The sequence below is a fragment of the Cavia porcellus genome, unplaced genomic scaffold (genome assembly GCF_034190915.1).
Source record: "Cavia porcellus strain 051 isolate PalLab524CR breed Dunkin Hartley unplaced genomic scaffold, mCavPor4.1 scaffold_26, whole genome shotgun sequence".
NCBI classification, from domain to species: domain Eukaryota; kingdom Metazoa; phylum Chordata; class Mammalia; order Rodentia; family Caviidae; genus Cavia; species Cavia porcellus.
The window spans coordinates 29,604,267-29,631,764 of NW_026947509.1; the positions used below are offsets into that span (position 1 = coordinate 29,604,267).

Consider the following 27,498-nt stretch of genomic DNA (forward strand, 5'->3'; position numbering starts at 1 on the left):
AGGCGACCTGCAAGGGGACTTCAGGCTGTCACAGTCTCCAGGAGGCTGCCAGACAGACTGACCTCTATCCCAGACCCCACCCTGCTGAGCACATGGAGGAGGCGAACCTGCAAAGGGTCTTGGCATCCAGTGGGTTGCAGATGCAGGCGAGATCAGTGAACCGCCAGCTGTGGGGGGAACCCCAGGCCTTTGTACTGAGTGACATCCTTAGCTCTTTTTAGTTTTCATTTTGCAACAGCATCTTGCTAAGTTTCTCAGTTGCCCAGACTGGACTAGAATTTGCAAGCTGGTGCGAGGTTTTGCTGGTTGGAAAATCCTGTTATGCACACACTTCTTTGTCACAGGTCTACTCAGATTATTTATTAAGTGAGTGTGAAACTTGTCCGTTTCAACTGCTATCTCCTTGCAAGTTAAAATTTCCATTACACATATTTAGGTGGAGTTGAGACAAGGGCTCGCTATGTACTTCAGGCTGACCTTGAACTCACTGTACATCTCCAGCTGGGCCTTAAACTCATACAGACGGCCTGCATCAGCCTCCCTAGTGCTGAGGAGGCCTGTACACCAAACCCAGCTGAAAATTTCCTTCTATAGACCCACTATTGTGTCACTGGGATAAACCCTATTCACCATAATATGTTATTCTTTTAATGAGCAAATGAATTCTGCATTTATTTTATTTAGGATATTTGTACCCATAATCCTATGCAAGATTGGTTCTAGTTCTGTTTGCTGTTTTGGTGGTGGTTGGTATTAACAGTACTTTCTTTTTTTTTTTTTTTTTTTTTTTTTTGTCTTTTTCATTTTTATTGGTGCCGGGGATCGAACTCACGACCGCCTGCATGCAAGGCAGGTGCTTATGCCACTGAGCTAAACCCCCAGCCCCTTAACAGTACTTTCTTCATGGACATGATCAGCAAGTCCTCTTTGTTCTAAGCTCTGGAATGGTTTAAGTATCCTTGAAAATATTTGTCCCTTAACATTTTTTTCTTTAAAGAATTTCCTTGTGTAAGCCTCATAGGACCTTTCCCCCTTCTGTTTCTTTACTGATAATGATATTTACATTTTCCCCCCTCTTCTTGGATCAGTTTCAGTGTATTTTACAAAAAAACTAAAATTACAATGGAAGAACGAAGATTGATAACTGGAAAGACAGTAAAAAGTGATTCTATCCAAAACTAGCATTCTTTAAATAGGGTCATGAATACATTTTGCCAATTTCTAAGTATTAGACAATTTTACTCTATTGTTTACATTTTTTGATAAAAGCAGTAGATTCCTGCCAGGCATGGTGCTACACAACTGTAATCTCAGCTCTTGGGAGGCTGAGGCAGAGGAGGATCACTGCATGTTTAAGGCCAACCCCCCCCCAAAACTAAACAACAACAACAAAAAGAAGCACTGTCGTGAAGTGTGGATCATCTCATCCTGTCTCCTTCTGCACATAAAATGCGCCCCCAGCCAGTAGGTTTCTTCAGTTTCTTAGTTGCCCAGGTTACAATTCCTGTTCCAGTTGCGGTTGCTCTTGTCTCATAGAAACAGCTGGGCACTGTGATGCACACTGTATAAACCCATCCCCTATTGACAAGCCATTCTGCCTCTGTACTTCCTGCTTGCCTATCCCATATAAGCCCAAAACTACTAGAGATTGGGACCTGATATTCTGGGAGTGACCCTAATCAGTGCCTGACCATGTAAAATAAATCTGCCTCCAAATCCTGGCTGTGGTATCCATGTCTCTGCTCACTGTTGCACTTCTGGATCTGAATTTGGTGTGGCATAACTTGCTGTGTGTCCCTGCATGCGTGTTCCCATGCACACAGGGGTACACACACAGACACAGCTGTCCCTCAGTGTCCCCTGCAGGCCCACAGTCTATGGATGCTCCAATGCCTGTGTAAAATCACAGTGTTTTAACGAGACCTCTGCACATGGCTGCAGAGTGCACATCATCTGGAGATTACTCACAACCCCCACAAACCAGGCGTGGTCCCTGCACTCCTGCCTCAACCTCTTGTCACCGATGGCCCTAGGGGAGTTGGCCTGCCTGCAGTCACAGATGTGGAATGAGAACTGAGTGGACAGAGTCTGTTCCTTCCCCTGTGATTAGAGGTGGGGTTTCCCCCCCCCCCGTTCTCATTTTCTGTAATGGAAGTGATACCCATTCTGGCACGAGTGTTGGCGAGTGGAAACTGTCACACTGGTGTGAGGGGTGCGGCCTCGCATGACCCATCTGGTGCTGTTTATACACAGCTCAAGGATCCCCTTGAACCCAGACTCCTACAGCTAAGCATCTGTGTTAGAAAGGAAAATAAAGGAGTCACACTGAGTATAATTTATAAATAGCACTGAACCAGTCAAACCCTGCCGTTAGGAGCTTATGACAAATGTGCTTGCCGTGGCACAGTGCCTGCCTGGCAAGCACAAGGTCCTCAGTTCAATTCCTGGTACCAAAAAAAGAAATAAATGAAGACTGTGCTCATTTAAAAATCTTGGGCTGGGGCCTGTATGGCAAAGTACAAAGTTGTGAGTTTAATACCCCAATACAGAAAAACCCCATCTTGGGCCAGGAATTTAGCCCAGCAGCACAAGGCCTGACTGTCAACTCAACTGAGTTCGATTCCCAGTATCAAAATAACCCCCCAAAACAAAAAAACACCCTATGTATTTGTCTGTGGTGCCAGAAACTGAACCCAGGTGCCCCGAGCATGCTAAGCAAAGGCTGTACCCGAGCCACATCCCTGGTGCTCTTTAGGCCTGAGAGGAGAGCTCTTTACACCACTCAGGCTGGCCTCAAACCTGAGATCCTCCTGCCTCAAGTTGCTGCTGCTCCCAACCAAAAGGAAATAGATTTTTTTTTGTTGTTCATTTTTCTGAGACAAGATCTTGCCATGTAGTTCAGGCTGTCCTTGAATTCACTATGAAGCCCAGGCTGGCTTCAAAGTCACAGTAATACTCCTGCCTCAGCCTCCTGAGTGCTGGCATTACAGGTCTGCACCTTCTCCCCTGGCTGCCAAAAGATATTTTTTGAAATTGAAAAAGTGATTTACAAAACAGGAGGAGCCACTGTTCTAAGTATCTGTCTCTGTCTGCCTATCATCTCTGTGCCTATAGCTAAAGTTTGAAGGCCATGTGTCAAAAAGAATGTTAAAAATTATCTGCTCGGAAGGACCCATAGGCTTACTGTTGCGTTTGCCTGTATTTTCCACAATTTACAAGATATTTCCATAACGGAAGAAGATTTTAAGTGGCATTCTGGTGACAAGGAAAGATGAGATTGAGGGATGGTGGGCCAGGTGTCCATCCTGGGACTGAACCCTGGACCCGAGTTTACCCAGCATGCTAGTGGCGGTGCCTGGTTCATGGAGCATTGTGGGTTCCTTGGCACTCAGGGCTCTCGCAGGGAATGTGCCTCAGGTCAGAAAGAAGAAAGAGAAAAAGAGAGAAGGGGGAGTAAGGGGAGGGGTTGTCTGTGTTTCCCAGTGGCCGCAGGCCAAGCTTGGCAGCCCAGGCAGGAATGAATCCTCAGTCCGAAGAGATGAGGCTTTTGAGGAGGGGTGCGGGGCTTGTGGCCCCCTGCCACCATTTCCATCTTTCTTTCTTTCCTCCTTCCCTTCCCTCTATCGCTGTCTATTTTTCTCCTGCTCCTTGTGAACCCAGGCTGCCGCACCACGGAGCTACAGCCCCAGCCTTTCTGATTATATTTTTTATTTTGAGACAGGCTCTTGCTAAATTGCCCTGATAGGACTTGAACTTGTGATCTTCCTGCCTCAGCCTCCATCAGTGCTGGATCACAGGCTTGGGCTTTCAGCCCTCCTGAGAAGTAGGCGCGAACAGGTGTCCTGCTAGCTCCTTCTCCCAAGAGAAGGAGCAGAGCACCCTGGGCCTTGTCCAGGGACAGGCAGGAGCCAGCAGAGGTGGCTGCAGCGGAACTGGGCAGGGAGGAGGGGTCCCACAGGGGATGTTACCCCACAGCCCTGCAGAGCCACCAGCCAAAGCCACCCTTCTTCTTCTCCTCCCCTCCTCTCTCTCCCTTCCCCTCTTCTTCCTGTCCTTCTCCTCCTCTCCCTCCTCCTCCTCAGCCCCCAGTTCCTGATTATTCTCTTGCTCTGGGCCAGAGAGACCTGGCGCCAGCACCCACATGGGGACACCTGGTCAGTGCTGTCACCTATCTGTGCCTCGTGTCCCCACCAGTGAAATGGGTCTGCGAAGAAGTCTGGCAGGCAGAAATGGTGAGGTGTGCAGCTAGGGGTGACGCCCGTCCCTCTCACCCGCCTTGCTCTCTCCTGCCTGGCTGCCTTATTGGGTGGCCTCCCTGAAAGCTCCAGCTGGCATAGCCACCTCCTCCTCTGCTGCTTCTGCCAGCCTGGCTAAGCTCCTGAGTGTTTTGTTTTATACTGGGGACTGAACAAAGGACCTTGCCTTTATCCACATCCCTAGCATTTTCTATTTCTCATCTCCTGATAGTCTCACTGAATTTCTAAATTGCCTGGGCTGGGTTCAGATTTGGTATCCTCCTGTTTCAGCCTTGGGATGACACTGTGTGCCAGCCACCTGCTTGGAATTGCTTCTGGTACAGGGAGGGTGATAGGTGACGACCTGAGTAGCCTCCTTGGGCAGTGGCTTGTACTTGGTGGGCAGTGTGGGGCTGCAGGTGCCATCATAGGAGGTACCCTGATGCCGACTGCCTGCCCTGTGGTTGGGAGGCAGCCCTGAGGCCTCCTCCTGGGGAGGGGCTCTGTTGGGGGGCCATGACCAGGCAGGGGCTATGGCTGGGTTGCAGTCAGTATTGCAGGCTGTGCAGCATACAGCTCTGTAGTGTCCATTGTTTTTTTTTGTGAGACAGGGTCTCACTGTGTAGCCCAGGCTGGCCTTGAACTCACAGCCACTCTCCTGCCTCAGCATCCCAAGTGCTGGGATCACAGGTGTGAGCCACCATTCCCTGTCTTGAATGCCTAGAACTGTGCTGGGCCGTGGGTTTCCTCCCCGTGCAGGCATCCGAGGGACCACTGTGCCCCTCACACCAGAGAGCAGGGGACAGTCTGAGGGTTCCGCCCACTCCTTAGCATCCTGGGCCCTCCCCTCTGGAAGAAGGCCTTGAAGAAGCCTAAACTCTGTCCCTGGGTGTCCCTGGGTGGTGACTCACACTGTCACCTCCCCCAGGCACAGTTATCAGAGAGGAAAAAATGCACTCAGCCCCCTTGCCTGTGTCTGCCTGGGCCTCCCCACTTCCTGCTGGGGGTCTGGGGTATGGAGTGACCTGACCTGAGGGGGTGTTTCCAGCCATGCTGACACAGAGGTCACCTCGATTTCCTGTTTGGAAACCTGCCTTCTCCAGGGAACTCTGCCCCCTGTGCAGGCTCCATGGCCCAGGCATCACAGGGAGTTCCTGGAAGCCAGATCCCTGGCAGCCCTGGTCTCCACCATGCTCTGTAAACACTCTGGGTCAAGCTGGGCCTCTCTACTCAAGTCCTGGGGATAAACTGCTAGAAGGGAAAAGTAGTACTATGAATAAACACTTACCAGCTTTCTGGGGGAATTGTGGTCACCTCACTTCCAGTGGTGAGGCCAGGTACAGCACTAACTTTCTACCTTGTGACTGCACCCCAAACCCACTCATCCCCTCTGGTCCGGCTGCTCACCATTATTGTATCCCAGCATTGTATATTATAACCCTTGAAAATATCATAATCTCTTTTTCCATTCACCTTGAAGTTCAGAAAGTTATATTTGTAATTCCATTGATACTTTATTGCAATTCCAAAGAATTAATTCCAATCTACCACTTCCAGTGCAACCCAGTGAGAATAAAGACACTAAGACATATTTACAGTTAGGGGCAGCCGAGGGGGCCTGAGTCTAGTCCAGGTGAGGACACATGGAATGAAGGCCCTGATCCAAGGCCTCTCCCACAATTTATTACCTGGTAAAAAAGGGAGTGGTTCAAGGATGAGTGACAGAGAGGATGGTGGGAATTACGTGAGCAAGGTGAGCTGAGCTGGCCAGATGGAGAGCAAATGAGCACCTTGAAATCTGCAGGGAGAAAGATATGCAGAAAGACCAAGCTGCATAACCCAATTGAGATAGCATGTGAGTGAATTTAGGAGGATGCTGCTTCAGTTTCTAATATGGACTTTTCTACTCTGGGAAGTCATAGCCTCTTATTTTGAGGCTCATACCCAGCTGACATCCCTGGAGCTGCCTGGTTCTGCCATCCCGCTGGGTTCAAATAATTATAAGAAACATGATGTGAGGAGACAGGAAATTGCAGCTGCTACTGAGGATTACATATCAGTACCTCAGCCAGCCCTATCTGCATTGCTTAAAGCCCTTCAAGTGGCTTGACGATGATCTTTGAAGCTAAGTGACAGGCCTGTTTCCCTGTCTCACTGTCTCCCTCTAAATGGTTGAGCTCAGTAGGATGCAGAGCCACACAGCTCCAGGGCTGTCAACTGGATTTCAAGCCTGGAGAAAGAGGCTACAATTTCCCAGGGCAGAAGAAGTTTGCACATCAGAAACTGAAGCACCATCCCTTAAACATTAAGTGCTACCTCAGTTGTGTGATGCAGATTGATCTTCCTGAATATCCTCCTCTCTGCATACTGCAGAGATATTTTCTGACCTCCTAGCTAGCTCAGCTCACAGTACTCACCTAATTTCTGCCATTCTTACAGTCACTTGTCCTTCATCCACTCTGTTCTTCACAAATTAATAAAATCTGGGTTAGGCTCTGGGTTGTGGCTTTTGTTCCAATAAGCCTCCATCTTTGCTGGACTAAAGACCCCTTGGTTTGGTTGCCTGTGATTACAAATATGTTTTAGTGTCTTATTTGCACCGTGGGTTGTACTGGAGGTGGTAGACTGGAATTAACTCACCAGGATTTCAATTCCGTGGGATTACAAATATCAACTTTCTGACCTCAATGAGAATGGGAAAGGGGGCTGTACAGTTCCTAGCCTTGCCCAGGGCATGGGACCCTGTCAGGCTAAAACACTGTCAGTCTCTCCACAGCTTTGGATGTCCTTGGGCTCAGATGGAGATGGACAAGGGGGAGAGTGGGGCAGGAGAGGGAGAAGGAGGGGACAGGACCTCCAGGCCCCAGTGAGAAGTTGAGAAGACCCCCCCCCACCCCCATTCTGGATCAGCAGGAAAATCTCACCTTTCTTGGGGCAAGGTCCTGGTCTCTACCACTGCTCTCTTGCTGGGCACCTATGAGTTCTCCATCCAGCTCATTTGCTGCACCTTGCACCCCCTGAAGGACACAGCTGGACTCCTCCTTCAGGAAGGCCTCATGGTTTTGTAGCTCTAAGGACTGAGAGGTAGATTCATGGGGTCCCTGAGCCCCAAGCCCACTCTGCGCCTGGCACCTTGGCCCTCTCCTGCCCCAAGTCTGCCTTGCCACACCGGTGGATGGAAGATAATCTCAGTGAGAGCTGTGGCTTGGTTTCTGGAACCCTCTGAGGCTGCTGCCCCCACGCTCATGTATTCAAGCAGCCTGAAGACACCAGTGACCCCGTTTCCCAAGCTGCACTCCCTCCCTTTCTTTTGCCATTTTTGGATTCTGTGACTTTCAACTCATTTTTCCCCTGTGAGTTTCCGTGACGAGCACTCGTCAGGTCTGATTTTCCCAATTCCAGTTGTCACGGCCTCTGGGGGTGGTGGGCGGGGACAGGCCATCCCAGCCCCCCCTGGCCGGGTCTGTTCTGTGCCAGGGCCTCCCTGGGAATTTCACAGGACTGCAGTCCGCTTCCAGTTCTGGACAGGGTGAGGGGGGGGGGTGTTGTGCCATGGGCGAGGGACTGGATGACTGGAGCTAGAGGTTCCCGAGATGAGAACAGGGATTTCAGGGAGAGCTTGTGTCCTCCTCCCATCCCCCAGTGACAGATTATATCTGCCCAGGCCAAAAAAACCCACCACAACAACCTCCCCCACCCAAAAAAAAAAAAAAAAAAACCCACAAAAAAACATGGTTCCTTGGTTTGAGAGCAGCTTTTTAATCACGACTACTCATCCACAAACACGTCTACGGGGTATGAGGTCTGGGCTGGGGCGCGGAGCACAGTGGTGGGCAGCAGCACACAGGGACAGGATGGGGTTCTGAGCCAGGGTGGCCAGTGGACGTCACCTGGGGCGGCTGGGCAGGCCCACGCCCATCCTCCTGGCTACACGATGCTCTCGGCGCGCTTGCTCCTCCACACCACCAGCGCCGTCACCAGCAGGGTCACCGTGATGGGGAGCACGACGAAGGGGCAGAGGATGGTGCTGGGTGGGTCCCCCAGTGCACGGCCAGAGGCAGGGCAGCTGCGGAAGTAGTGCCGGTGCACGGCCACGAAGAACCTGTCCACCTCCACATTGGGCCAGAAGCAGCCCAGCCGCTCGGCCAGGTTCCGGGTGCAGTCGGTGAGCTCCCCATAGCTCCTGTGGGGGCAGAAGGGAGCATCAGGGACCCTGCAGGGCACAACCTGTCCCCCTAGAGCCAGGAAGAGGGCGGAGTCTGTGCCCCCTGCCCTCCCGTGTCCTGCACCCTTGGACACCTGCAGGCCTAAGGGTCAGGAGCTCCAGGAGGGGACAGAGCCAGGGGCCCCGGCTGTGCCCTGTTCTTGCTGTGTCCCTGACGTAGGTGACAGTGGGCAGCCCCAGGTCCCTCCCCACAGACTCTCCTGGGCCATCCCCAGGGGACAGGTGACTGTCGGGGCAGGCAGTGCTGAGCGTTGGGGGGGGGGGCCCGTGTGGGTCCATGCTGTCCCGTGGGTGTCCAATTCTGTGTCACTCTTTGCGTGGTGACTGTCTGACATGTGTGTGACCCTGTCTTCAGGAGTGGCTGGAGTTTTACCCATAGGTCACTGCACTGGGGCCACCAGCGGGGCAGCAGGTCAGGTACTGTGCTGACCAGCGGGTCTGTGGGAGAAGGGTTCCTGGAGACGCCAGGATGGCAAGCTCCCCAGCTGGCAGAGGGTCTGTCCCAGGACTCCCAGTTCTTGGCCCAGGGTATAAGTGGGCCAGAGAAGCGGGTGCCCCCCTCAGCGGCCTTTCTTGTCCCTCAGGCACTGGGCTTGACTCCCTTCCCAAGGCGGAACGAGTCCCAGGCAGTCCTGCACATGGCCCTGCTCACCCTTTCCAGGCAAGGATGTGGGAATCTGGTGTCCCCATAGCACAGAGGACACTGAACCTGGGATGCCTGGCTCTGTTGGTGCCAAACACGTCCCTCTGGACCTCTTACTGGATGTGACAGCTGTGGACTCAGGACAGAGGGCCTTCATGGGGTGGGAGGCAGGGCCTATTTTCAGGGCCCGATGGCTGTATAGGAGTCTTAGAGGCACTTCACCAGTGTCCCTGGTTCTTTTCTCTTTTTGTTTTTTGGGACAGGTCTCATCATGTTATCCAGGCTGGTCCTGGATAACACAGCGACCATCCAGTCTCAGCCTCCACAGCTGCGATTCATGGCATACACCACCATGCTGGGCTGTCACTGATGGTGGTGTGCCTGGCCCAGGATTCTGGGGTATGGCTGTGACTTTCCGGGAAAGCTGCAGGGTTGAGGGGCTGGGGTGCATGCCATGGTCCCCACAGGCCCTTGACCTCCCTGCACCCAGCTCCTAGACCTCCCTGCCTGGACAGCCTGTGCTCCTCTAGGGCACTGGGTCCCCCTCACACCTACTACAGGACTGGTGTGCACCTGGAAGGGCACAAGTGCGCCCTGGCGGTCGTGAGGTAACTCTTGCTGGGTTTTGCCAAGTCCCCAAGTCCCTGGGTCCTCACAGTCCCCTGGCCTGTGGGGCATCCACAACAGCAGCCCCTCCTGCTTCATCACAGGCAGGCCCAGGTCTGAGCATCATATGTCCTGAGGCTGGGGGTGGGTGCCATATGGTGTCCTCACATGCACCTAACCCTGCTGAGTGGGGTGTACGTGACTCTGGGAGGCTGGCATCCTGCATCCCGGCCACCATGCAGGCTCTCTGCTAACCTGAGCCAAGGACTATGTCGTTTCCAGAAGGGGACCTGGGGAACTTTCCAGAAATGGGAACATACGGTGGCACATGATTGTTATCCTGGCACTCGGGAGGCTGAGGCAGAACGATTGATGTGAGTTCCAAGCCAGCCTGGGTTATTCAGAAAGACTGTGTGTGTGTGTGTGTGACTGTGTGGTGTGGCCTTGGGCTCTGTCCCTGGCACCACAAAGAATCAAGGTGAATCAGCACAGCCTCCATGAGGCTCCCACCAAAAAAAAAAAAAAAACACCCCTGAAATGCTTGCTGAGACGCTCCATCACGTACCCATCTCATCCTGATGGATGAGAACAGAGACCGGCAGCGGCAAACAACCACAAAAGACATGGCGAGGCCGAACCACTAGGAAACCAATGAAGCCTCTAGAAGTCACTCGGGAAAGAAAAAGACCCACACAACAAAGGCTGTGGAATAACAGTGGCTTCTGACTGAAGACCAGGGAGCCGGTGAGGTCCCACACTTCGGCAGGCAGCCTGGAATCCAGGGCCACCACACGGAGTACCAAGACAAGATCTCCACAGAAAAAAGCAGCAGGGTGATCGACTGGCCAGCAGATGTGTGCTGCAGGGGTGTCAAAGATCTCCACCCAGAACAAGGGTCCTGGAGGAATCTCTTTTTCTGAGATAGCTGTGTAGCCCAGGCCAGCCTGGGACTTGTGGGGCCCTCCTGCCTCAGCCTCCCAAGTGCTGGAATTACAGGTGTGAGCCTCACACCCAGCTTCCAGGAAAAATTTTGGGCCCAGAGAATGAAGAGCTCCAGAAATAGTAAACAAGGAAGACAGTCAAAAGATGTGTCTTTACTTTTTTACCTAAATGGAGCAACAGCCATAAATCAACTGTGCACACACCTACCAAGGTCTTGTCCGTGGCCACGTGCCTGTAACACACAGGACAGCACAGGGCTGTGGCTGCCCCCATGCTCGCAAGGCCTGGCCCGCATGTCCTCCCCCAGAGAGCAGAAGTGGAAGAAACCAGCGGGGGGGGGGGGGGGGGCCGGGGGGGGGGAGCGGGGACTGGCCGGCCGGCGCCAGGACCCATACGCGCAGAGCAGCGGCCCCTGGTGGTCGGTTGGGGCACAGCACTGGTTGGAACGACTCCGCCCGCTGGGACCCGCTGCACCCATGGGCTGAGATGTCTTTGGGAGAGGTTCCAGGTCCCAGCTGGCCGCCGTCACCACTGTCCCCAGGCTGGGCCCCACGGAGGCGCCTTGGTATGCGGGCTTCTAGGTGGCCGCCAGCATCGTCTAAAAATAGCCCAGTGTAGTTGCTGCTGACGACACTGACAGCTGAGGCCTTGGCGCTGGGGGAGGAGGAGGTGACATGGCTCCCCACCGGGGTGGGGCAGCAGCAGCCCTGGCTGGGGACCCAAAATAGCCCTGGACGCTCAGTTCCGGGCAGCCCGCTCACCACCTTCTCGGCCAGGACTTTCTGCCCTGCACCCATATCTGCGGCAGGCACGGGCTCCAGACTCACGGCTTCCTTGAGTCTGACCCCGGCCTGCACCCACTTTGCCCCAGTGGCGAGGGGCCTCCCGTGCCTGTTGGCACCTCGGTCTCCTTACATGACAGTAAAGCGACAAGTGCCCCACAGAGAACAGGGTGGACCATGATCAGCCAGATGAAGGGCCTGGCACAGAACTGGCACCCAGTTAAGTATGCTGGCCCATGCCTGTAATCCCAGCACCCCTCAAGGGGCTGACACAGGAGGACTGCAGGGAGTCTGAGGCCAGCCTGGGCTGCAGAGTCAGATCCTACTTCAGAAAAACCAAACCAAACAAACAGAAAAATCAGGCAATCCACCCCGGAAGTTTCCTCTTCACTCTCCCAGCAGGCCAGTGGGGCTCCCGTGGGCACACATTCCGGTCCTGTAAGTCAGCATCGCCCAGGCAGCGTGTCCACATCCGCAGATCTAGGGAGGAACTGCTTTGGGTTGGGCCCAGCTCTCTGAGCGCCTCTCTCTGCCACAGCCAGGTCACAGCCTGCTGGCTTCCGGCAGCATCTGGCACGGCCAGGGGACCCACCTGCCTGCCAGGCTGCCAAGTGCCATGGCCCAGAGGGGAAGTTTGGCCACACTTGGGAGCCTCGGGCCCAGGGCTCTGTATCCTCCGGACACAGCATCCATAGCCAGGGCCAAGCCTCGAGGATGAGCATTGAGAAGGCAGGAAAATGGTTAAGTGAGCAGATGCCCGCCTGGCCCTGCACTGGTGCTGTCCACTATGGCAGTCAGGAAAACACTTTGGAAGCCACACCCTGGAGACCCCTCTGGTCTCGTGACTCTGTTTCTGGGAACTGTCCTGTTACAAGCTCTGCACACAGCCTGGCGTATATGCGCACCTGTCATCCCAGCACTCTAGGAGGCTGAGGCAGGAGGATGGCAGCCTGAGCCTGGACAGTGACCCAGTGAGACCCTCACTCAAAATAAAAAACAGAAAAGGGCTGGGATGCAGCTCAGTGTGAAGGCCCTGGCTCTGATGCCCAATACTGGAAAGAAAGTGAAACACGGACAAAAGTCCTGACAGAAGGCACTGATTGCAGGGAAGACCGTGAAAGACGGCAGACACTGGGACTCTGGAAAGGCTTTGTAAGTGGTGCCACTGCGCAGCCTGTGAGGTGATATTAGAAGAAATTTAGGCCATTGGTTGATACTCAGCTAGGAACTTGAAGGAAATCGGCAGCCAGGAGGCCCAGTTACAGACACCTGAGGCTTGAGGGGGGCTGAAGGGAAGAGACTGATGATAGGATGAGGGGTGCGGTGACAGGGGTGCAGTGGGAGAGGCTGGCTGGGAGGAACAGGCTGTGGCCCATCTACTTTTGTTATGGATTTGTCAAGCTTTTTACAGTGAGCATTCGCTGTCTTCATAATTCTATAAGAAAGCTCATTTAGGGCTGGGCATGGTGGTGCACACTTGTAATCCCGGAACTCAGGAGGCTGAGACAAGGAGATCCAGCCTGGGCTGCACAGGCATACCCTGTCTCTAAATAAATAGATAGCATTTTAAAACCCCCATTTTAGGAAGACCCTGCAAGAAGGTGCCGAGTCACACCCCATCCCTCCCTGCTCCTGGGCGACCCCCCCAGGAGAGTAGGACCCCCTCCCTGGCTCCCCATCTTCCTGCATCCCAAGCCCTGCTTGGAGAGGGCACTTCCTGCCTTTTCCCAGAGCAGCACAAAATGGGAATGGAAACTTCTACAAGGAACCGATTCTGAGGCTGCCCTGCAGGACTCATCATCTCCTTCAAAAGCCCCAGAGTCTCAGGAGGCTGCTAAGAAATTCCCAGAGCAGAGCCCAGAGTGGATGCTCTTGGACTAGAGTGATAAAAGCTAAAGAAGTAGTAAGAGATGAGTAATGAAAAAAATAGAATCCCTAGAAATGCAAGATCACATATAATGTGGGGAATCCCTAAGAATGTGATTAAAAATCCAGCCACAATCTCTTAAAAATAAATGGTGATGCTGCACAGAAAATCAGTGGAATAGGTCCAAAACTGAATTCTGAGCAAAAGTTATACATTATCTTATTATAACTAAACAAAAACAAATGCAAATAAAATAAGTACTTTAAAAAATAAAAGCTTTCCAAAGGGTAAATACTTCAAGGCCATTAATAAATATTAAAATGTTGATATATTGCTGCGTGTGGTGGCACATACCTGTAATTGCAGGACTCAAGTGGCTGAGGCAGGAGGATTACTATGAGATCCAGGCCAGCCTGCACTACACAGCAAGGCCCATCTCAAAAAAATAAAAAACAAAAACAAAACACAACAACAACAACCTAAGACAGATGCTAATTTGTTTCATTTATCCTATTGCCCTCCTTTGTTCATTGAAAAGGAAGTTCTGTCTTCTCCCTGGCTTGTACTTTGTTCTGGCTCTCAGTCTGTACCCCTTCACCGTTCTTTTAAGATCATGGTGCATTAACCACTGTTATTCTATAGCTATTCTGTTATGAGACCTGGCTTTATTTTTTCCTGGAAACAAGAAGTGTTTTTAAAATATTTTCTTTATTAACCTCTACTAAAAATGCTTTAGTTCTCTCGGGCTCAGGTACGCAGTGCGGGGCCAACCCCAGGCCTCCTGGGTGGGCCCTCATGGAGTGGGCACATGGCCCTCAGGACATGTAGTAACATGGAGGGCATGTAGTCACCGGGATGCGCTAGACCCATCTGTAAATCATGGCACCTCGGCACATCAAGGAAGGAACCAAGCCATCCTCAGCACAAGTCAAGATGGTGTTTGATTAAAATTCAGCACTTATTTCTGATTTTAAAAGGCCCCACCAGGAGTGATGACACACACCTGTAATCTCAGCCCTCTGGGAGGCTGAGGCAGGAGGACTGCAAATTTGAGCTCTGCGTGGGGAATTTTCTGTCTCAAGACGGAAGCACATTGGGGCTGCTGCTATTCTCTTGGTAGCTGCCCCCCTGGCATCAACCTTGGGCCGCAGGTGTCCCAGCAGCCAGCAGCAGCTCCTTTTGTCCTGAGGTGTCCGGTCTGTCTTCTCCCTGGTGGCTTCCGCTTTGGTGTCTGGGTTCCCTCTCAAGTTTCCAAAAATAGTCACAGAGGACCTTCCCAAAGTAGGCGGCTGATGCCAGCATGTACTTCCTCTGCCTCTGCAAAGCCACTGTCCCGGTCTGGGGTGCCAGGGCCCACTGGGCACACATGGGGTCGTTGCCCAACAGAGGCACTGAAGTCTCCATGGGCCACCGTGTGCCCTGGGGACAAAGGGAGGCTTTGGAGCAGGGCTCTGGGTGACCCTGCGGAGGATGCTCCGCATGCAGCCCTGGAGTCCCCAGAACTGGGCCTCACCCTAGCCACGTGTGGAGCTTCTGGCTGGGGTTCCACCAACCCTGCTCTTCCCATGAGGCCTCGTTTCTGCACGGCCCAGGCAGGGGGACCTGCTCCAGGTAGCCTTCTGGGACAGGAGCAATAGGCACACCAGCTGTGCTGCTTCTGGCTCTCCTGTGTGCCCTTGGTGACCAGGCAGGGACTCTGACCCTCCAGGTCTGCTGCTCACAGCCTGGTCCAGCCAGAGGGAACCCACTCTGGGCCTTCGGGTCTGCTGCTTTCCCCATGGACACTGCAGTTCAGGTTGATCTTGAATTCATGGTGACTCTCTTGCCTCAGCCTCCTGAGTGCTGGGATTATAGACGTGTGCCATTGGGCCTGGTTCTACTCCCACTTTGGGGATGCAGCCACAGCAACATCCTGTGAGGCCCCACAGTGTCCTCTCACCCTGGTGCAGCTGCTGTTTGCTGTCCACCTTCCTCCCTGGGCTGTCCCTGTGGGTCCTGGTGCCCCTCCCCAGGAGCATACAGCGGAGCAGGGGCTGGACGTGTCTCGAGCCATGTGTGTCCTTGGGCTGGAGGCTTTGTGTCTCTACCTGGGCAGAAGGTGATGCTCCCACCCCTCACATAGAGCAGGCGCCCAGCAAGGTGTCTGCCACTAACACAGGGGACTTGGGCTTCTTCTGGAGAGAACACAGCAGGGTGGCAGTGCTGTCCACTGAGGCCCCAGACACTCCACAAGTGCTGCTGGGGACCAGGGAGGGCTCAGAGCCTGGGATTAGACTGCAGGAAGAAGAAAGGCCACAGAGGTGTAGAGATAGTAGACACCCAGCCTCAAGGGACCGATGGACACCCATGACCACTACAGGTGGGGGATGTGGCCTGTGCCCAGGCTGGCCTGTCCTCCCAAGTCCCAGGGGTCACCAGTCCTGGGGTCCCCGTACCTGTCCAGGAGGGACCCCTTCTTTTCCTCTCCTCTCTACCCCCTCACCTCTACCCATCGGCTCCAGGTGGGATAGACCTGGCCGCCTCTGCGCAGCAGGGAGGAAGCAGTCTCCAGAGCCAGTGCCAACTCCCTATGGCAGTGCTAGTCCAGGTGCAGCCCCAGCCACCAAGCCAGGCCAGGCAGTGGGGTCCCAGTACTCCGAGCCAAAGCCATCCTGGCCCCTGTGGGCTGAGAGCGCCGGTCAGACGTGGCCACTGAGCTGCGGCCACACTGGGTGCCACATGAGATCCTCCACCTCACTTGATCTGAGGGCTCTTCTGGGCCCCTGTTGCTGTTGGGGACACCCAGCCTGGAGAGGGGACAATCCCAAGTTCAGCTGTGAGGCCTGCTGGGACCAAAGCACTTCTGCACTGCCAGGGACATGGCCGTGCCATGTGTCCAAGCCCTGGGATTAGGCGTGACAGCCAGGACACTGTATTTGGAGGCTGTCGCCCAGGGACACTGTCCTCCTGTAACCACATGGGAGGCGGAAAGGAAGGGGCACCTTGGCTCTCTGTGCTTCCCAAGGCTGCCTGAGCCTCGAGATCTCCTGGAGGGTTCCCAGCTCTCAAGCGAGCCCTCTTCTCTCCCCACAGGGTCCCCTGCACCCTACAGCTTGTCGTCCTCACCCAGCTCTGCCGGACCTATTGTGACCAGACTTTGTGGTGCCAGGTTGGGAGAGGGACAGCTGCTCGCCCTGCCCCAGCACCTGCAGGCCCCTCGATCACCTCCCATCACTGACTGGTGGAAGTGGTGCCTGCCCAAGGGGAGCTCAGCCTGGTGCTGAGCACAGGTGTAGACGCCTTGCAGCCGTGACCTGCAGGCAAACCCGGCCAGGAGGGGAGCACCCAGCTGAGGATGAGGACAGCGTGTGCAGCAGGAGCTGCCAGAGCCTGAAGTGACAAGTGGGAAACTGAGGTACAAGCCTTCAAGTGCCACTGCCCAGAGGAGGAAGGGTGACAGCCTCCAGGGAAAGAGGGTGGCTGTGGCTTCTCTATGCCCTGAGCTGAGAGCCCGAGAGGCAGTCTCACCTGCTTTGGGGACTACCCCAGGACAGGTGGGGTCCAAGGTTGCGGGGCCAGGGTATGGGCTTCAGGAAGGCAGAGAGGACTCTGCACTGCTCCAGCTTCTGTGGCCACTACCATGGCCATGTCCCTGCTGCTGGGATCCTGTGTCTGAGTCCTGGAGCCTGAAGGAGACCTTGTGGTGGTAGTGGGGGGCCGGCACTTGTCCTGCCTCCTCAGACATGTGTCTGCCTGGGCTGGTTGGCATGCCACTGTGTCCCACCTGCTTGGCCGCCTTCCAGCCATGAGCGCAGAGAGCTGGCTTCCTGGGGTAGAGGCCAATCCACCCAGGAGGCCGGGATGCAGGCAACTAGAGTGTCAATGCTAGAGTGTCCATCCAGCATCCCAGCCAGAGGATTTTGGGAGTCAGAGGCAGGACAAGAACAGGTGGTCTGGAAAACTCCCCAGGAGGTGATCTAATGGCTAGGGGGATGTGACCAGTTCAGACAGAGGACTGGACAAGATGCATGAGGTCCTCCCACAGGGGATACACACATGGGGCAGCCTCATGATGAGTGAGGCTATTGGCATAGCAAGTCATGATTATCCTAAACTGAAAGCCATGCTGCTAGCGGCCATGCCAGAAAGGAGGAGTCAGATAAACAACAGAGAGAAAGAGACAGAAACTGACATACGGTACGTGGCTGTAATCTCATGTAATCTCAGCCACTCAGGAGGCTGAGGCAGGAAGATCTCAAGTTCAAGAACAGCCTGGCCAATGTAGTTAAGACCCTGTTTCAAAATAGAAGGTAAACAAAAGGGCAAGGGATGTAGCTCAGTGTTAGGGCGCTTGCCTAGCACATGCAAGGTGCTGGTTGGATTCTTGGTGCTAAGAAAATCTGTCAATCTGTTGCAATTGCTGCCTTCTCTGCTGATACAGAACCCAGAATCCATGGGCCACCAGCTACAGGGGACACTGAGTGCGGCCATCAGAGGGGAACAAAGACCCAACCAGAGCATCCAGGGCTCAGAGGGAAGTGGGGGTCTCAGAAGAGAGAGGGAGCAGGGGGCTGAGACTTAGGGAGAGGGAGGGGGCCAGAGCCCAGAGAGCCCTGCCTCTCCAGGGAGAAGGCCAGAGTGCAAGGTCTGATTAATGAGAAAACACAGAACAAGAATGTCCATCTGTCCACACTTCGCGACTGGCCAGGGGAGGAACACTTGCCAGCATTTCAGTCTCATTGAACAAAACACGATCAACAACGGGGAGAAGAGAAACCGCAGAAACAGGACACTCAAGAACACAAGCCGGGCAAGGGGGCTCCTGCCTGTAGACCCAGTACTTGAGATGCTGAGGTGGCAGGATCACAGTGAGTTCGAGGCCAGCCTGGACTACATGGCGAGACCCTGTCTCAAAACAACCAAACCAAACCAAACCAAACCAAACCAAAAGACAAAAAACAGGGAGGCTGAAGACAGAACACAGGACAGGCACGATGCCCTTTCCACTGGCAAGAGGTTCGCTGACTCTCTGGATTAAAAAATACCAAGCAAAAAACTGTTTGCCAGGGTGATAATTAAAACAGAAATTTACAGGAAGATGCGAAAGAGCCAAGCTCTGGGGTTTCAGGGCTCATATGAGACACAGCATCAGTCAAGGCCAAGCGGCGTCTGGCGAGGAGCCATGCAAGAGGCATCGCTGAGGGCAGCATAGTGACAGCGCCCCAGAGCAGAGTACCCGGTTAGAGTGCTGTGGGGCAAAGAGCAGAAACGTTAAACACGGCGACCTCGGGAGACTTCACGTTCTCCCACGCAGAAAACCTGGGGACCCGTAGCAGGTGGTGTCCAGATGGAAGCAGGAACCTCAGGCAGAGACTGGGCTTCGTTTTCAAGTCCATATTCACCATGTGCAACCAGGCTCCAGGAAAATCGAGACAAAAGTACAAAAGCCAAAATGACCCGGGTTGCAGCCTCTCCCAAGCAGAGGATGTGGAAGCTATGGAACCTGCATGTCTCCTTGAGGTACACTGCGGCGGGCACAGTGCAGGCGGCCAGCTGGACCCCCATGTGGGGGTTACAAGGAAGGAAGCTGGGGCTTTGAGCCCTGCACCGAGAGCTGAGCTCCCAGAGAAGCATCGGAGGACTTCCTCAGGTGGCAAAGTGACAGCAATGAGCCAAATGGTTCTGTCACATCTCAGGAAATGGGGAATCAGAGAGAGGGTAAAAGATAAGACCCAGAGCCAGAAAATCAGGGTAGGAGCTAAGGGCCGGCCTGTCCCCTGAGAGCTGTCACCGTGTGCCCACACACCAGGGATGAACGGGCTTCCTCAGCTCCTTTTGAGAGTGAGCGAGCCTCCAAGCGAGCAAGGCCCAGACAGAACAAAGACAGAGGCTTACCCAAATACACAGGTTACTAAACATTTAAAAAATTGTGTTTTTGAGTGAACTGAAAAATCTGAAGGCTGTGTGACAAATAAACACAGATGAAATACAAGCACAAGACATAATCCAAATAATTTGTTTGAGGTAGCCCACACCTATCATCCCAGTGACTGAGACAACTGAGGCAGGAGGATCACAGCTTTGAGACTAGTGGGGCAACTTAACAAGCCCTGGGCTTATTCTCCAAAGTGAAGAGGCGAATCCCTGTGTGCTTGGCTCTGCTGGCCCTCAAGGCCAATGGCTCAGGCTTCCGGGGAACCAGCTCATATCACAGCACAGCCACTTCCCAGCCCTGGCCTGGATCCTCACACTTGCCTGCAGCAGCAGAAGGAAGGGGACCAGGGACGGCTGAGGTGGCAATTGCCATGCTCAGAGTCCGGCTGCAGGGCTGCAGGGCCTGGGCCCTGGGCCCGGGACAGTTTTTTTTTGCCAGTGGCGAGGTGGAGGAGGCAGGCCTGGAGAGATGGGCGAGGGAACCAGGTGAGGTCCTTGGCCTAGGCTGAGAGGACAGCAGCTTGCAGTTGAGAATGTCAGTTAAAACCTCCCCTCTGATCACTTCTGCCACCGTCCCATCCTGCCAACCCATGAGATGCTGGGCCAGCACTGCTCTGAGGGACCCAACCCCAGGCCAAGCTGCCTCGGCTTCACAGCACCCACACTGGCCTCACAGGCTGCCTTCGGGATGGGCCTTAGAGAAGGCACTCTTGGCCCTGCTCCCGGGCAGCCATCCCCTGCCCACCACGATTGTCTCTGGCGAGGTCCTTTTCTTATGGCCAGCAGCTGCAAAGGCTCAGTCGACCCTTCTTCGGAGGGTGCTTGCTGGGCGTCTTGCGAGCAGCTTCCTGAACAGCAGCACTTTCAAGTAGCCATCCAGTCAATCTCAGTGATGGCCAGTGGGCACTATAGATATGGTTCTTAAGTTCTTTTGGAAAAAATGGGCAGAAAATATCTCTGAGAAAACAAAACAAGGCCAGAGATAACAAATGTGGGGTCTATCAAGAGCAGCTTCTGCATTAGAGAAACTGTCATAAACACGGGGTGATTTAAGTAGTGTGATGCGGTCCCAAGACCTAGGTGAAAATGTTCGGAAACTGACTCTACCACACCAGACACGGCAAGGTGACCGTGGCATGGTTTCTCTGACATGAGAAACTCAGAGCAATTTAAAGAGCAAAATAAAAGAGGCCAGGAAACAGCAAGGTGGACCTTCTACAAGTGGGAAGGAGATGGGGTGGGGACAGGGATTAGGATGAGGCACTGGACCTGGAGACCCCTGCCCCAGCCTGGGTTCAGGTGTCACAAACATGTACCAAAACCAAACAGACAAACAAACAAAAAGAGAAGAGCCGGGTGTGGGGCATATATCCGTAACCCTAGCCCTCAGGAAGCTGAGGCAGGAAGATCACCTGGTGTTTGAGTACAGCCTGGGCTACGTGGTGAGTTCAAGGCCAGCCTGAACTGTACATCGAGACCTTGTCTGGGAAAACCAAACCAAACCAAAAATCCTCCAATGGGTAAATGGAAAATCTGTGCCTTTGCCTCAGTTTTGCTGGAAATCTAAAATCACTTTTTAAAAGTCTTATAAAAGAATTTAAAAAAAAGAAGAGTTGAATTCGAAAAGTGGAAATAAAGCTTTTTCGAATGAGAAAGGCATCAAGAGTTGTGGGGAGCAGGGTGGGACGGGAGGGGAGGGGACAGAGCCCAGAGGAGAGAAACTGCCATGATGCAGGGAATCATTGCTGTGAATGTGAACAGGTAAAACGAAGAAGTGTTCAGCAACTAACCAGAAACACCCAGCGGCCAAGCCCGCAGACCAGGGTTGATCCTCCTCCATTCATAAACCAAGTCCCAAGCAACTGTAGCAAAGTCGCTCCACCTCACTGATGCCCTGAGATGGGCAAATTAGAAGTGGAGACCTCAGTTCTACCTGCAAAAATAGGAGTCTATCTGCTAGCGCTGGCCCACCCAAAAGGAGACAGGAGTGTCCATACACAGCTGATGGAGCTGTCTTTGATGGGATTCCTTGGGAGTGTGACCCAGCCAGCATGTCAAGAGTGCACTGTTCACACACATGCCACGGTGCTCACTGCCCAGGGTGATGATGGATGGCAAGGGTGCCTGCTGCTCCTGGGGCACTACACTGAGGAGGAAGTGGGGGGAGGGGGAGGAGGAGTAGGAAGAAAAATTGGGGGAGATGGGGGAGGAAGAGGAGGGGGATGGGAGGGGGAAGAGGAGGAAGAGGAAGAGGAGGAAGAGGAGGACCAAAGGGTCACAGAGCACACAGAAAGCTTTCCACTGCAGCAGGGGAACAGGGAAGAGAAGGTGGCAGGGGGCACTGCTTGTGGCCTGAGCTGGGCTGCCTCTGCCACACCTGCACTGTGGCTACTCCAAAAGAGTAATTTTTAAGAGAATGGGCGCCACATTTGTGAGACAAAAAGCTGGGAGAAGAGACTCACAGCAAAACCATGCCTCTGAGCAAGACACCTCATGCTTTGGGTCCCAGAAGACCTTCACGGAGAGAGGGGTCCTGACAATGTGCATGGGAGAGCCAGGCACAGCGATGCACCTGAAATCACACCTCCTCAGGAAGCCGAGGCAGGAGGATGACCAGTTGGAGGCCAGTCTGGGCAGCTTTGTGAGACCCTTTCCAAAATCAACAAAAAATGCAGAGGGAAGGCAGCTGCTCCAGGGCACTGGCCCTGTGTGTGCCGGGGTGAAGAGAAGCTTGGGGAGGGACCTCAGCTCCTGCATGACTTTCAACGGCCACACACACTGTGACATGCAGGCACAGCCCTGGGACCTTCTCCCTCCTCTCCCCTGAGATGGGGCTGGGCAGGTTGAGCAGGCCTTTGGGGAAGCCAGGTCCCTGAGGCACCCCCTGGATTGCGGGGCGGGGGCTGCCACAGCACCGTGTTGGGAAAGGCGGGGGCGGAAGACATGGGCCACCTGCTCGCCCTTTTGCTCACAGCCGTGCTCTGTTCAGCATCACCCCTGTGTGACCTTCCAGGTTCTGGCGCACAAGGAGGATATGTCCTCAAACCCAAGTTCAAAACAGAGGACTCAATCAGTGCTACAGCCGGCACTGGTTACTATTTGCCTGGGAAGTGGCCGTGAGTGTCCACCCCTGGGCTGGAGGACTCGGAGTGCTGGCTGAGGAGCAGCTGAGAACAACAAGCAAGCAGGACGGAGAGGGGCAGAGCTCCCCATGTGCATTTCTGGGGAGCTTCCTGAGAAAGGAAGTGGGGATCCCTCACCCCTAGACCTTTATCCACTGGTTGAGCATCCAAGACCTCTGGGGTCCTCATAGGGCACACGTGATGTCCAATGGGCCAGCCTGCTGCTTCCTGTCCCAAATGCCCTCCAGAGAAAGCCACTGGCAAGTGGGGCAGGGCCCTCGGCCTCCTCTGTCCCATGCTTGCTGGCTGGGCTGGCCCTGGATGGCCTGGTCCCCTGCTTCCTGCTCCCTCCCCTCCACCAGCGTGCACCTGCCTTGCTCCTACAGTGATCAGGACCCCAGGTGGCCGAGGACCCGCTGTTGGGTAGGGATGTCCAGAGCTCGTCTTCTAGAGGAACAGAGCCCCGAAGACGGTGGCCCCTGGCCACCTGGTCACACTGTGCACCGTACCATGGTTCTGCCCAGTGCCTGGGGCCCTTCATGGAGCCTTGCCAGTGCCCTGCCACCAGACTGGGCACAAGTGTGGCCCAAGTGCTTGAGGGTTTGTGGCAGGTTCAAAGGCAGATGCCTTTGGAATCCCAAGAGGGGACCCAGGTGGTGCCAGACCCTGCTCTGCAGGTTCCTGCTGGGCAGGAGGTTGCCCTGCAGTGGCCTCTGGGCCCTCTGTGGAGCACTGGGGGTGGGAGCCCCCTGAGATCTGAGAAGGATGATGTGTCCACCACCTAGAGGCCTCAGGATCCCTGAAGATGCCACCCTCTCCGTTCCTGTTGAAATTCAAACCATGGTCAGCTGTTCTAACTCTGCCACTGAGATCTGAAGAATTTCCTGACCTGACCAGACACACAAAGGAGACTGTGTCCTGCAACAGCAAGGGGACTGTGCAGCCCGGAAGAGCTGTGTGGTAGCTGCGCCTGCCTGAGCCAGCAGCCCTCTGTGAGCCTCCTCCCAAGGCCCTGGCGCAGTGTCCGCCTGTGACCTCCACCAGTGGCTCACGCCCACCGCATGTCTGGGCAGCATTTGGGCTGGGATGGAGGGCAGGTATGCTACAGAGCCCGGCCTCCGGATTCCTGTCCGGTTCCTGAGGACCCGCCCACCTGGAGTCGGTGGCCAGGGCAGGCATGGCAGGTGTGGTCCCCAGGGCAGAGGAGGTGGCACCTCACCTGGAGTGAGGTCACACTGGGTTGTCTAGAGCCACTGCCCTGCACAATGTGGCCACAGCAGACAGCAGCCCTGGCTGCAGCCCTGTCTCCTGCATTTTCCCACCTTTGACATCTTTCCCTTACCAAAGGTGACATCTTGGATGCTGACATGGTACAGGAAGGAAGGAAAGAGCAGAGCTGTCCCCTTCTCTCTTCATCAACTCTGCACAGCTCATTTAGGTGAGACAAATCTCATCAGTAGTTACTTTAAAACCAGCCACTTTCCCATCTGTCATCCAAGTACTCAGGGAGGCCAAGGCAGGAGGATCACATGTTTTAACCCAACCTGGGCAACTTAGGGAGATCCTGTCTCAAAATTAAAAAAAAAAAAAGTTTCAGAGATATAGCTCAATGCAAGGATCAGCGGTTCAATTCCCAGCCTGCCTTGCCAAAGAACAAAGAAAAAGTTGAAAAACCCCTCTTTCCTCAGAAAACTGAAGCTAGCAGGACCCCATGATCCAACCACCCAGCTCTCAGTTTCCCTGGAAATGAAAGGGGTGTGGGTGATGTGAGACTTAGGCATCGCCCAGTTCACGGCTGCACCACCCACTACGACTGAGAGGAGACGCCAGAGTGTGCATCCCTGGTAAGCAGAGGAAGACGACGAGACAGACACTGGGGACGCTGCTTGGGGCACAGAGGGTACAGCTGGAGCTCTGGGAGTGAGCCAGGCACAGAGGCAAAAGACACGCGAGGTCTTCATGCAGAATCTACACCAGGATCTCAGAGCCCAAGGAGGGGAGCACGGTCCCCAAGGCTGGAGGCACCAGGTCACAGCTAGATGGGAGCCCAGGGCTGGGAGAAGGAGTGGAATGTTTTCACCATACATAAGCCTTTAACATAGATGTGATGTGGCACATCACCTGCCTGGCAGGTGGAAGGTCCTGAGTTCGATTGCCAGTACAAAAAAACAAAACAAAGACCTGGTTAGGGGAATTAAAAGTGACACAGTGTATTAAAAACTGACACAATGTATCCACACATTGAAACATCAGTTTCCTGATTTTATGCATCAGCTATAAAACTGAAGGTGCCTCTGCTCCCTCAGCTGGAGGCCACGGGGTGCTGAGGCAGCTCCCTGCTCCAGCAGGCTTAGAGCACAAACTGGCCACGAGTTGTGAGCACTGCTGCCCTCCAGATGCCCCATCCATGTAGAAGGAGCTTGGGGATACCCTGGAGCCTTGCACAGCAGCCTGACAAGATCACCCAGCGGGCAGGGAATCAGAGGCTAAGTGCAGTGTGAGGTCACAGTCAAGGTCAAGCGCAATCAGGGAGCCTGGGCCAATTCATACACAGGTGCAGGCGCCCAGGCTTTCACTGTCCTGCTCCTGCATCTGCAAAGTCAGCGCAGGCCATGGTCCTGGTCAAAGGAAACACGACTTCTGCGGTTCTCTCAATGCTGTCCTCAGCCCTGGGCCTCACTGGGGAGACCATCTGCTCTCTTGGCCCGGGTCAAGCTAGGCAGAGCACCCTGCAGAGCTACACTCAGCCCGCCAAGCATAGTCCCAGCACTAGACCAGTGTTCCCTCCATTTGCTTGCATCTGTCCCTGTCACTTGGGGAAGATGGGTCCCTTCCACATGCAGCTGTTGTGCACCTGGAGTCCCCTCTGCTTTTGGAGGAGATCTGGATGCTGGTCCTCTGCCACTAGAGACACTTGCAGGCCCACCAGGCCCTGGCATAATAGTGACCTCAGGCAGCCCACATTTGGGAGCTCTGGTGCTGCGGCTGCTGCCATGTCCTGGTCACCTGATCCCAATGGTAGCCATGCTGTGCTCACTGGGATTTCATCTTCGTCACAGTGGTGACCTCCAGTGAGCAGAGAGGCCTCTCCCTGTGCCTGAGTCCTCTGTCCAATCACCTGCCTGGCCCAGTCCCACAGCCTGGCTCAGGACAAACTGAGGCCAGCCAGGGCCTCACTTCAGAGCTCACTCCCATCAGACACGGTGCTTCCTGCCTCTGCCTGGTGATGCCAGAGATGGCTTCCTGCCACACACCGCCTGGCACCACTGCTCTTGTGCTGCCCTCTCTCGTCCTGCCCAGAGCCCCTGCTCAAGAGACCTAAAGGCCCTGTATGGCCCTGCTGTACACGCAGACCTCACATCCCTCATGAAGGCAGGTGCCCTGTCCCTCTCGGACACCAGGACAGAGCCGGGGTGTGCAGCTGAGAGCCTGGCAGAGACAGCGAGGGAGAAACCCGACTGCCTCTCCCGTCACTGCTTATGTGTAAAGGAGGTAACTGTAAGCAGCCAACATGAAGCCTGTCATGTGTAAGTGCTAAGCAGATGCCAGCTGTGAGCACAAGCTCTCGTCCTGGGATGAGGGAAGGGAGGACCCGGGAGAAATGAACAGCACAGGTTTGGGTGCAGAGGTGGAAAGGGATAAGGCACATCAGGCACCCCAGGGCAGCACAGAGTCGCTGGGGGCAAGGGAGGGCTTTCTGATAAATGAGACAAGTGGGTACCCATGCAGAAAGTGATGCAGGAGTCACGCTTGTGTGCAGGAACACACTCAGCTGGAGCAGGCTCAGCTACGCAGCTGATCCTTGGGCCAGAAAGAACATGGCGAGCTCTCCTGGCCCAGGCGGGAAGTCCTCCAATCTAGACGTGATAGAGACAGGTGTGTCAGATGACAGTAAAAATACTGTGCCAGGTGTGGGGGTGCACACCTGTTATCTCAGCACTCCAGGAAGCTGAGGCAGGAGGGCCACAAGTTCAAGCCAAGCCTGAGCAGCTTAGTGATTTCGAGAGACCCTGCTTGAAAGACTAAAAACAAAAACAGGGATGAGGGTGTACCTCAGTCTGAAGGCCCTGGGTTCAGGTTTCAGTACTAAGAAGAAGTGTAACAAAACTCACAAAATACCCAACAAGCTTGGAGGAAATATCTAACAGTGAGCATTAGAGATAAAGGCCTTGTGTCTTCGTAACATAAAAGAAGCTCTTGAAAAAAGACCAGAAATGTGATAGAGACAGAGAGACAGAAACATGTACAATTTATAAAAAGATAAAAGCAGAGCTTTTGCACATACAGACCACACTCATGTCCATGAGAAACCGGGGAGATGAAGAGGTGCCCACCACCAGCCTCGTTCCTCATTGATATCGGGCACCAGGTTCCATCTGCCCAGTACCCCCACAGGTGTGCTTGCCTGGGACTGTGTCCCCAGACCTTTTCTGTTTTTAAATTTGAGATAGGGAACCCCTGAGTCACTCAGTTGCCCAGGCTGGGTTCACTCTTGAGGCTCCTCCTGCCTCAGCCTCCAGATGCTGGGACTCCAAGTATGCACCCCATGTCCGGCTGTAAGAGCTGCTTTTCTGAAGTGTTAGTTTGGCCATGCTCTGGGGACCACTACTGAATGAAACATGAATCTAGGAGCTACTGTAGGGGTTTCTGGAGATGGGGTGAGTATTTAAAATCAGGAGACCTGAAGCATGGAGCCTAACCCTGACCATCTGAGCCAAGTCTTGATGTAAACCTTGTTCCAACACCAAGGTTAAAAGGGGGTGCACACTTCTCCAGGGGTCCTGTCAACATCCTGGGTAGGTGCACACTTATGCACATGAACGGCTCCTAAATGCCGTTCGCTAGCAAAAATGACTGACTGGGGCTCCCTGGAGAAAGGGCTGACTGAGGGCTGAAGCAAGAAGTGTGAAGGAATGGCAGGGTCACCTCACTATGCAGGAGGAAGAATGCATTCAAACCAGGCCAGGGCAGGGCAAGGACCAAGCTGAGCTGCAAGCCCTGCAGCGGCTGAAGTAGAGTTGTGTTAGGGAGCCCGAGACATCTAGGTAATGTAGAGTCATCTCCCTGAGCCAGAGCCACCTGCCCGGCTTCTCCAGGTAGGTTCCCTCCGTAGTGTAACACAGCGCACACGGGAACCCCAGGATCAGGACATGGACATCAGGG

At 54.2% G+C, this 27,498-nt stretch overlaps 1 protein-coding gene across 1 annotated transcript in view; it reads right to left on the reverse strand.

Moving 5' to 3' along the window:
* Positions 1-7,976: 7,976 nt before the first annotated feature.
* Positions 7,977-27,498, reverse strand: part of Ramp1 (receptor activity modifying protein 1) — a 30,176-nt gene continuing 10,654 nt past the window's right edge. Inside the window, 1 exon segment of the mRNA NM_001173009.1 lies at positions 7,977-8,418. Within this exon segment, the coding sequence (NP_001166480.1) occupies positions 8,163-8,418 (256 nt within the window). The 3' untranslated portion in view covers positions 7,977-8,162.